General features: G+C 35.1%; 1 protein-coding gene and 1 long non-coding RNA gene across 4 annotated transcripts; one reads left to right on the forward strand and one right to left on the reverse strand.

Annotated features, from left to right (window-relative positions):
- Positions 1–1779: 1779 nt before the first annotated feature.
- On the forward strand, positions 1780–3047 carry LOC149987934 (uncharacterized). Its single transcript, XR_016506051.1, has 2 exons — positions 1780–2035; positions 2721–3047. It is a non-coding gene; the product is annotated as an uncharacterized LOC149987934 (long non-coding RNA).
- A 145-nt stretch (positions 3048–3192) lies between these two features.
- LOC112290793 (uncharacterized) lies at positions 3193–6211 on the reverse strand. 3 transcript variants are annotated; one of them, XR_002972262.3, is made up of 6 exons: positions 5785–6211; positions 5328–5442; positions 4305–4372; positions 3883–4051; positions 3704–3774; positions 3193–3526 (listed from the first exon to the last, which is right to left on the reverse strand). XR_002972262.3 is itself a non-coding variant. In XM_024537482.3 (5 exons), exons 1-4 carry the CDS (start codon positions 5853–5855, stop codon positions 3904–3906), a joined length of 402 nt encoding a protein of 133 aa, XP_024393250.1. In that variant the 5' UTR covers positions 5856–6055; the 3' UTR covers positions 3680–3774; positions 3883–3903. The 3 variants fall into 3 exon arrangements, 1 of the variants encoding a protein (XP_024393250.1); XR_002972263.3 differs by having other exon boundaries at positions 3193–3453; positions 5785–6155; XM_024537482.3 differs by lacking the exon at positions 3193–3526 and having other exon boundaries at positions 3680–3774; positions 5785–6055.
- Between the last annotated feature and the right edge of the window lie 5085 nt (positions 6212–11296).

Raw genomic sequence — 11296 nt, forward strand, 5'->3', positions numbered from 1 at the left:
CAAAATTATATATATATTCAATGAATTTTTTGTCATGTTAATATGAAAAAACAAGATCTTTTCATATTGTGAACTCCAACATTGGTTATTTCTCCAAAATATACGATTTTTCTTGTTTATTTTTTAATATTATAGATGATATAATCTAACTCTACATGGCTGGCAACTACTGGAGAAATGTTTTTGGAGTACAAATTGATTTATTGGACAGCACAATGAGTGGCTACGTCAGCTTTCTTTCTCCTTGCCATGAATTGTTTATTCTTTTCATTAAATATAATATGTTTATGGGAATGATGCCATAAAAGTCTTTAATCCAGTCCACTATTCAATTTATCATCTCATACACATTCATTTTCCTTTGATCCATACAGTGAAAGACAATAGGGTCCACCTGCTATAATTTATTATTATACATTGTTGCTGAGTCAGCAGATTCTAACTCCATGCTCCTACAGGATGCTGATTTGTGTCACTGCCGTATTGTTGTTGAACTACACTACTATTGCCTTTTTCATTGCATTGTAAGTGGGTCTATGTTATTAGTTCAACTACTTAAACAGGTGTAATAATAAAAAAACTGCATTGCAATAGTTACATAATAAGTGGCACATACTTGACACTACTACTAACCCATTGGTTACATCAATAATTCTGTTGGACTGATACCTTTGTTAAAGAAATTACTAAGTTGTACCAGTAGGTTGGTTGATTTAATAACTTGGTTCTGGTGAAATTTTATCGTGTTTTAATAAGTTTTTTAACACAAATATATTTGTTATGCTAATTCCAATAAGCAAAGCTATTCTATGTGCTTGAAATCACTTCTGGTAGGAACCTATGCTGTACAATTGAGAAGTCACAAAGTTTTTGTCATGTACACACATACATGAATGTGTACAATGTATTGATTCAATACCAATAAAAGAGGAAATAAAATGAAGAACATAGCTTAAATTATTTGATTCCATTATTCATTCAAACCATTGTTTGAAACATTAAGGAGATTCAGACTTGAGGTTTTTGGGTGATATTTCACCCATGATGATATCTCAAACTACCATGTGATATTTCAAAATATTAAATTTTTGATGAAAGTGATAACAAGTTGCAACAATTTTGATGACTTGTATTGCTTCTAGTTTCAAGTTTTCTTGAATTCCAGACCCAAGTTTGATATCTAACGTAAAAATGTATTGTGCACTTGCATGAAGCTTCTTATTCTAAATTTAACCTTGAAAGCTGTCATTTTGCATACAGACCTACAGAATTCTCATTGGTGCATGTAGAGTTAATATGATGGGAATATATATATATATATATATATATATATATATCTAGAGAGAGAGAGAGAGAGAGAGAGAGAAGTCTGTATCCTAAAACAGATGGACGAAACCAGACACAAACAATGCAAAAAAAATATCAACAAATGGAATTCACCCCATGATCTAACCCGCAATAATATACTAATTAAATCCTTACTAATTCAGCGAAACCCGACACTAATAAACCAGCACGAGGTTGATCTCCAATGGATGAATGAAGGAGGGAACAAATGAACGAGGCCGTGAAGTTGATGGACGGAAAATGGAACAGATGAGGGATGAGACGAACGAAGCCCGTGAATGGATAGATGGATGAATGAAAAAGCTGCACCGACTGGGGAAGGCGCCGAAGAAGCAGCCGCGGGGCCCAGACGGGTCGAGGCACCTCCCACGAAAAAGAAGCTTGAGATCTATCCATGCACCACCACTCCTGCGATCGAAGGGCGCAGAGATTCTTAGAAGCTGCTGTTATAGTAAGTAGCTAAAAAATCCCTTCCTGCAAATCCTCACTATCGACCCTCCTCCTCTTTGCTGCAACTATAACGCCGAATCTAGCAGGTCGCTCATGGGGAGAATCGTAGCTGGGGGAGGTGTCTATTGCCTCACGCCCGCGTGGGCTGGGCCCTACAGATTGCCTGGGTGCGGTGCGTTAACGCCGGGACCCCATTGCCGCAGCTCCAACTCCCTAAGCTGCGACGAGGAGCCGTCAGGTGCGTTTATCTCTCGGTGGGTGGGTGAGTGCTGGATCCTATCGCAGCTCAGATCCATCACCGTTCAGTGATTCCAGAAGCTTTTGTTTGAGCTTCGATGTTGGGAGTGAGGGGTTTTGTAACATGAGTTGCGAGAGCGGGAAAGGGATAAAAGGTCCCTGGAAGCTGGAACACAAATTATGGCACACAAAAGTGGAGAGGGAGAGCGAGAGAGAGAGGATGGGTTTGGACACTTTTTTTTTTCTGGCCCAGTGGGTGTGTGGATTTTTTTAGTGGGAAAGAACGGACCGGAACGTATGTGGAGGAGCCCTCCTGACCTTATCACATAATTAGGAGTTTGCATGATAAAAGTGGGGAGGATCATATGGCTGCGTGTGTGGCAGTTGCGATGATAGGGGGGAGGGGATGGGTGGGAACAGGAATGAGGTCTTCATTGTGACCGTGTTTTTTGTTTTTTTCGTCTGTCAAGGAAATGTTTAGAATTGCTCACAACGATAACTTTTTATAGTAAAAAGCGAGTGGCAGAGCGGTGCCGACATGGCTCATGGGCCCCTTTAAAAGACAGATAAGTTGTCTTGAAGCGGATGCTTTCAAATCACACCAAGAGGGCACCAAACTAGTTTTTTGAACCTGATGCAATCATCTTCACCAACCTTCACTGATTGCGTAATAGGTTTCCTGGCAGAAATCCAAGAGACTCCGTAGCCCTCGATTAATTCTTTGGCGTACGTAGTAGTCACGACGAAGGTTCGTCCTCAAGCTGTGAAGTAGCTAAGGAGCTGCAGCTGGATGGTGCTGCAGGCCAACATACATGAGGATTTTCATAATGACCACTGTAAATGGACATGACAGACGCAGACGTGCTGAATCAACATGAATCTGTTTCTAGGAAGAAAATTGTTTCTGCATTATTAGGTGAACCCATTCTGGCAGGGATAGAACCTATAAACCTGACAAGACAATACTGAATAGCATTTAGCAACTTTTAGGTGAGGTTACTGAGGGCGGCACACCTGTCACCTGACAATAGACAAAACAAGATACACGACTAAACAAGAAGAAATTTGTTGGATGGGTCCCACATTGTCGACAAGGACATTGCAACGGCCACGTTGGAATGGTTGCATCTTAGAACTGCGCTTCGGAGGACAAAATCGTAAATACGGACGATGTTGCATTTGTTACATATTGTATTGCATGAATAGCAAACGCACATAGTTAACAGTAACGTGGATTCAAACCAGCTGGGTCATGGCACAGATCCGGATCCGAGCATGAATCTATTTGAATAGTGGTCTTCGTAAGAACTCCATGACGTCAGCTCCAAAACAGGGAAGCTGACTGAATATGATAAAATTCGGATTTTGGTGTTTTTTCCTGATCGTTGACACTTAACTTTGAACGGAAACTCTCGAAGTCTGTCAATTTGAATTACCAATTAGCACTTCTTGGACACTGCTGATTTTGGACAATGCAAGTTCAGTTGTGAACCTAAAAAATGGAATTCCAAGGTCAGATTACACCAAAAAAGAAAAAGAAAAAAGAAAAAGAAAAAAATAATTATCATTACTTTCGAGTAACTGGATTTTTTTGCGATCGTAATAAAAAAAAAAAAAAAAAAAAAAAAAAAAAAAACACACGAAGTTTTGGTCATTCAATTGACTTTACCGTCAAGAGTGGCCCAGAGGATGAGAATCTTCACTGTACCAAGTTTCATCCTGAGAAATTGAAGAAAAATCCTGGAGAACGAAGGCAACCAATTGACGTCAATACACTATCTCCAGAAAGTAGAAATTTCCATTAACTACTGACTTCGTCCAATAAATAGAAATGAGACCAAGTGGTACCTCTAGACACCCCAGACGTAACTAGTAATACGATGCCTTTTCCTTGCGGCTTCGTAGCGGGCGAAACCAAGAGTTGTCTTCATTATCAACTAGTGAATTGATACCAGCAGATAGAGCGGCTCGTGGTGCACGAGACAGCAATACTACGTCTCTTTGGTTTACTAGAATTCTGCAAAAGATCGACAAAACAATCGAACACTCGAATAGACTTAGCACATTGAAATGCAAGAAAAAGACGCAGTTTTTAAGCTTGAGTACGAGATATAATAGTGGAGCAATCACAGAAGTCACTGGCGAACTTATACTAGGTAAATTCACATTTGAAAACCCTATTACATTCAAATACATCAAAAAATCGTTTCAGCTCTGCCGTCGAAAGAGAACTTAAAAGTATTACAGACTAGCTCTCGTTAGAGACAAACCTCTGGATAACCCAAGGTTGAGGTTGTCCTCCAACTTTTGATGACTGATGCCGCTTCAACTGCTCCAGCTGCACTCCATCCAATATAGTAACTAAATTCATGCTGGGTGAACTATCTACTGTAATTAAAATCGGAGCAGTAACTGTGTGTCCCGAAAAAGTTAGATTACACCTTCAATTGTTGAAGAATCCCAATTCATATGTACAACCAGCAAGCCAGCTAAAAATATTTAAGCATAATTGGAATGCTACAACACCGTCACTGTGTATCTATCGTTACAAAAAATTCGAGGACGTTTACTCATTCCAGGGACCAGAAACTGGAGAAGAGAACTATGAGGGTCTGCTCCTCCCCAGCCCTCCCCCACCTCCCAAAGAAAAAACACTGTTTGACTGCTATTCTCCTGTTCCTGGTCCTGAGAATGGAGTGCATGCAAATAAACCCTTCGTATTTGAAGAAACGGTTGATATAAACAATTATTAATATCAAATTTAAACATGGAGATTTAGACCAAACTTAAAGGCGAATACATGTCGGCTCCTTGCAAAGACGGACTCAAAGACCAACATCAAAAGGAGACTAAAATGACTGCGTCTTCTGTGCTAACTTCACATCTATTGACATGTTTGACTATGAACATATTATTTCCTAAAAGCCACCAAAAACTTAAATACCATTATGTAAAAACTGACACTGTAAGTTCTGTTAAAGCTCTAATAAACACAAAACACGAGTGGGATACTAGGAAAATTGAGTGGAGCTGTATCAATTACGTAATAAGCGTCTTCATCTACATACATGTAAAACAAAGAACTACTGTACTGGTGAGAGAGATGTGATTCAGTGATACACAGAAATCCTAAACGCTCCAAAAGCTACCAATGATTACGTCTGAATGGGATACCCCTACTGTAAAGTATAGTGTCGGCAAATCGCACCGTTCTTTACAAAAGAATCCTGGTGCGCACAGCCTGCATGTTGCGGGCGATTCCAGAAACATCCACACAACGAAAGAGATCATACCCACAGCTCGGCAGGCGTTTTCCTTGCACTAGGAGAAGGCATGATCACCTCCTTCGAACTGCCCCGTTGGCATTCGATGCATTCCACGACAACAGCATTTGGCGCACGCCCAAGACTAGCATAGACACACCAAGAGCACCTCATTTAAAAGACCTTAAATTACTCTCCTGCCTCCACTACAATTAACCCCATCCCGCCCCATATTCACCACCAATCTGGCATCCATAGTGCGAATTTTATTAATTTCACAACCTTGCTTTACCAGCTCTAAACTACTCCAGGACCACAATTCATCAAGCTGCATCCACTCAAACACCACTCCCTCTTTTCCTCCAGATTAGTCCTGGGACATCGCTATCAAACGTGGGACATGTGCACCGGCGCCTGACGTTGCATGATCCAGACCGAGATGTAGTACCCCAGAATGGCAAGAAAGAAAGAGCAAAACGTCACAAACTGTATAAACACCAGCAACGACTCTTCACTCTTCCTTTTCTGCTGATTCTTCTTCGTCTCCGAAATCTCCATCACCTCAGCTCTTCACACTCCAATTTGTTCTTCAAAAGGCCACTCCTCTGTACTTCACAACCGCGCTGGGCAACACAGAATCCACGACCCCGCTCAACCCTTCAGCTCCGAGTCGATTTTCGACGGCTCCCGCAACCCTACCAACTACCCAACATCAACGGAACCCAACTGGACAAAAGCACGATTCTGGACCCACCGAGCGCCGAAATGGAATCCAAAAAGAGGCGAAACGAAACAAGCGAGGCTGTTACCGCGATGTCGGTGAGGAAATGACGGAGGCGACGGGAGATCCAGTGCGGGAGAAGAGGGGAAGCAGCAACAGCGAGAGACGGGACGGGACGACAGCGACGCTGGAGACTGACTGCCGCGTGTGAAAGGCACCGAGAGGATTTAGACGGATGGCGCCGGATGGTGACGGATGACGACGGACGACGACGGACGACGACGGATGATAAGGATGGGTGATGGATGACGACTGGTGCGGTTTGGAATCTATTTGGCTGAGCTGGCGGCCACCTGGACATGCTTCCGTGGCAGCACAGCGGATAAGCTTTTGTTTTTGCGTGCTGTTTCTGCACACCAAAGTAACAAATACCACAAACTGTGTGTGTATATATATATACTAATGGAAACCCGTGCAGTTGCCCACGTTTTTATCCCTGTATTTGACTCATGAACTGTTTTATGTGAGAGATTGTCTTGTAAGATTAACGAATTTCATATGGATGTACTATTTTAATAATTGGTTGAAACAAAAAGAATAATTACTCAAAACAGCCATTTGTTCAATAGTGCAGCATGTTTTTATCATCACATTTTGATATTTGATCAGATCTCAATTGATTACATTACGTGAGTGAGCTATATTTTAGATTTTTAAAAAGAGCATAAAATGATCAAAAAGACAGTTTTTGTAATCTTGGAATTTTTGAAAAATACTTATATGATACTGATGAAAATTCCATCCCCAGACAATTGAAAATAAAAGAAGCAAGTATAGTTTACGATTTATATTTATAAAAAATACATGTGAAAATCTTCTAATTTGACATATACTAGAAAAGATTGGAACAAGAAGGACAATTACTTAGAACAGCCATGTGTTTAATCATGCAGCATATTTTTATCATCACATTCTGATAATTGGTTAGATCATATATACTACCTTCGACTTATCACTGCATATTTTCGAAACGGAGTTGGTCACAAATTAAAAAAGCTAAGTACAACAGCTCAACGTCATGGTTTTTACAATTTGCACTGAACGTGCACATGGAAGAATCCGATGCGCATGGAAGAATTTTAGAAAGAATGAATCAACACATCGGAAATATAGAATAGCCGGGGCCTTATTAGAAAAATCCTCGCATGGCCAGGCATTATTGAACTAACAAGTGTAAACACTTTGATTTCTAGTGAGAACTGGCCGCACAAATTTTTGACACAGTGTCCGATGCTGGCAGTTGCAGACCAGATTTGTCGACGATGCAGTGCTTCTGCTCTGAGAATGATCAACTCTTGGAGAAAAATTCTTCAATGTCCATTAGCTCCAGAATGATCATGCAACTGAACCCTAACAATATCTTGAAAGCTGCATGTTCAAGCGATGCTTCGACAATATTAGGAGTGCTTACGACGAAGCAGATCCTCCCTCTATTTTTGACTTTCAATCAGTTTGGATCGGATCTTCGTGGAGTAGGAAACTAAAAATCTGTATCCCTTGCAACCATTTTACAAACAATCAAGTTGCCGCAGGGACTAACGGCTCCTCAACTTTCATCTTAAACCTTTCCGCCTCAAACTTCGTTCGAGTATCCGTGGGCCTCGTAAAATGATGCACCTCGCAAAATTCAACGCTCATCGCCCCTCACAGCTGGTGCTCGATTGCCCGATTCCTTAGGCTCCCTGAATTATTCACGCATGAGTTTTGTTCTACCAAAGTTCTCGCATGCTTTCCCTCTTTGGAAACATCGTGAAACAACACGTTAATGTCAATTAACTTACAATTAACTTACAATTAATCTAAGTTTTGGTTCACTTTTGATGAAAGTTTTTTGATGAAAACAGTGAGGCATGCAACCAATCACGGAGGGTTTTTTTTGACTCCTCTTGTTTATCGCTTGTATTTGTCTCACAGTATAATAGATATATATATATAAAATAAAAATAAAAATAAAAGTTGAGGTGGAGAGAGGGTACCATTTAAAAGGTCACATGATTAAATTTAATCAAGTTAAAATGCTCAAGAGATTTTAGCTTTTCCTTTTGATACATTTGCTAACAGAACTGTTGTATGAGAATTTTTTTATACGTTAGGAATTTTGTAATTGAATTTTATTTGGTTTTGTGATGGTTACTTACTTATATATATATATATAATTTTATTTTATTTTTTCCTTTTTTCAGATTGTCAATCCCAATTTTTTTTTATAAACAACATCTTTGTTTGAATGACATCTCTAAAATGCCTTTTAGATGGACATATTCAAAAAATATGCTGTCACAAAAAAATCTAAAATATTTCCCTCTCTATATATATCTATTTATTTTTATTTTCATTTTATATGAACATTTTTGCACATTTTTCAGTAATGATATTTCTGCAAAGAACAAGCTTGGTTTTGCACATTCTGTAAGTTTCTAAAAGTAAAAAAATATATGGTACAAAAACACGTTTTGTATTAATCGTATCTTAATCTTAGAGTACATATTTAATAGGTACTTGAATGGATTGTTATAAAAATAAGTTAGGTATTGATGATAATCATTTGATTATATTATTATTTGAACCATGATTTATTTTATAATCATGAGTTTTTAATTACTATGAGATTTGATATCTATAGCAATACTTCTAAAGTTCTAATATTAAACCTTATATCTCAATTGAAACAAATTTAATAATTGCTTTTAGACTTTCAATATATGTGTTCATGAATAAATGCAAAGTTAAACTTGACCTTATCAACTTTATCTTTAATTATGTTTATGTTTTGATTTACAAGTCTTCTTACATTTTTGATAATTATTTTATTTTATTTTATATATTTTAAATATATTTAGTTTTATATATCATTTATCATTATTATTATTATTATTATATTTGAATTAATTTTAAAAAATACTAATGCAATTAAATTTTAATTTTGTATATACAAATCTTTAGCATTTATTTTTTAGAATATCATTTTAAAGTTGTGATATTTTGTTCATTCAATTAATTATTTGTTAATAGAATAAATTCTAATGATGTCCTTAAACTTGTTGAACTTAATGAAATAAAGATAAATTTTAGATCAATTGTTATTATTGTTATATCAACTACTTCTTACCTTGTCCTAGAGCCACACCATACAACTTACTACTATTAATATTTATGTTATATGAAACTACTAAGAAAGAAACTATTTATATTATGAAGAATGAAGAGGAGATGAAGAAGAATAACAATGGTGAGGGTTAAGTTGGGAATAAAGAAAGATGGCCTAAAAATGGCTTGTAAGATAATTTTGAGTATTTTAGAATTCATCTTTATCCTTCATTGTATTTTTTGTAAGTTGTTGATGTTCAAGTTTAGAATAGCGGCTTTTGTTTTTCTATCATAAGATTGTGTTTAGAATATTACATTCTTAATTTTTATTTTTTTAAAGAAAATATTTGAAATAAATAAATAAAATTTTTATTTATCATACTAAGGCAATAAATTAAATTTTTAGACATTGATGTGTATAGACAAAATATACTAAAAAAGATAATGAGAAGCTTTTGCATCTTGCAAAATTTATGCCAATTTATTCACAAATAATTTATTTGTAGAGTTAGTCATATCCCAACTCAATATTTAGAATAATATAAAAAAAACTTGGATGATGAATGTGTAAGGAATGAGAATTATGAACTTGTAGATAATTTTCTAAAGCTATAATAAGAAAAAATTGATCTGAATTATGAATCTAAGTCAACAAGGCCAAATTTAGTGGATGTGAATGACAATGAAAAAAATGTTGTTAAATGAAAAGACTTGTTTGACTAAAAGATAAGAAAAGAAGGTTACAAAATAAAGAAAGAAAAAATGGTTATAAGAGGCAGGCTAACTTGCATTGTTGTGAAATTATTAGGAGCCCGAAGCTACTAATAGTAATAAACAATAAAGACTTAGCAAATAGAGTAGAATTGTTTACAACATTGAAATTCAATGAAAAAAAAGCTACCATGTAGATTTTTTGAATTTAAATAAGAAGAATAAAATTTTAAAAATCTATTATATCTAATTATTTTAAAAAAATATTAAAAATATTAAAGCTTAATCATATAAAGAAGAGATAAATATGGATAAAGTATCCTAATATAAGAATACTCTTGCAATAGTTATACATGTAAGCTTATTAGTTTAGTCATTGATTAGTGTTTTTTAAGCCATAGCCAATTTATATAATAGAGATGATTTTTACTCTATATCTTTTAAGTTTTATGTTAAAATTTTGTAATGTTTGAATTTTAAAAATTCATGTAATAATCATCAATTATTTGATATTATAACTTTTAAAAATCTTATAGCACATGTTAATAAATTTAATATTTTCAAATTTTTATGGCAGCAATTTAAGCTTATGTTTTCTACTCCACAAATATATAAAATTAAACTCAAAGAAATTACAAAGATGGTCTATTCTAAGAATTTCATTGAATATTGATTAGATGAACATAGTAAGCTCAAACTCTTCTATAACTAGATGTTTAATCCATTCTTAGGTTGGTTTTTATGTAACACAACTTTATGGAATTCAAGTCTAGATAATTAAACAAAAAGACCTTAAAAATTGATAGGATTGATAAAAAAATATATTATAATATATGGTTTTATATCTTAAAATTATATTATTTAAATTATACTTAAATAAAAATCAAAAACTTATTGTAGATTTTTGTGAAGTTACTTTTGAGTTTTTAGATTTTAATAATGTTATAACCATTTTTTTTATAGAAAAAAAATTATCAAAGAATGTATGCTCAACTATCATAAGTACTTATCTTTGAAATTTATAGCATTAAAAATCTAAAAAGAGTAGGACAAGGACCAAATGCAAATAAAAGTTAAGATTTTGTGATTGTATTTACAACAATCTTATTTCAAGTTATAAGATTTTTAGTGATTTGGTCTCTAAGAAGTAATATTGGTTAAAATAATTAGCATTCATCAGTTACTTAAACTTTTGGAATATAATGGAAGAATATGATTTTTTTACATCCACTATTAAGGTCTAATATATTATATAGAAATTAACTCAAAAAAAAAAATTTAAAAATTGATAATAATAGGCTCTGAAATATATTTAAAGAAATCTATAATAATAAAATAGGGTAGTATAACTTGAATAGTAAGTTGTATTAAGAATATAATATCTAAAAAATATTCAAATTTATTGTAATAATAGTTATAA

The sequence above is a fragment of the Physcomitrium patens genome, chromosome 13 (genome assembly GCF_059467195.1).
Source record: "Physcomitrium patens ecotype Gransden chromosome 13, ASM5946719v1, whole genome shotgun sequence".
NCBI classification, from domain to species: domain Eukaryota; kingdom Viridiplantae; phylum Streptophyta; class Bryopsida; order Funariales; family Funariaceae; genus Physcomitrium; species Physcomitrium patens.

Excerpts from the sequence above, each read along its gene's own strand:
- LOC112290793 (XM_024537482.3), bottom strand. The coding sequence starts at position 5,855 with ATGGAGATTTCGGAGACGAAGAAGAATCAGCAGAAAAGGAAGAGTGAA. Across the intron at positions 4,373-5,327 it reads AAACGCCTGCCGAGCTGTGG|CTGGAGCAGTTGAAGCGGCA; the intron begins GTATGATCTCTT and ends GATGGAGTGCAG. Across the intron at positions 4,052-4,304 it reads CAACCTTGGGTTATCCAGAG|AATTCTAGTAAACCAAAGAG; the intron begins GTTTGTCTCTAA and ends GATCTTTTGCAG.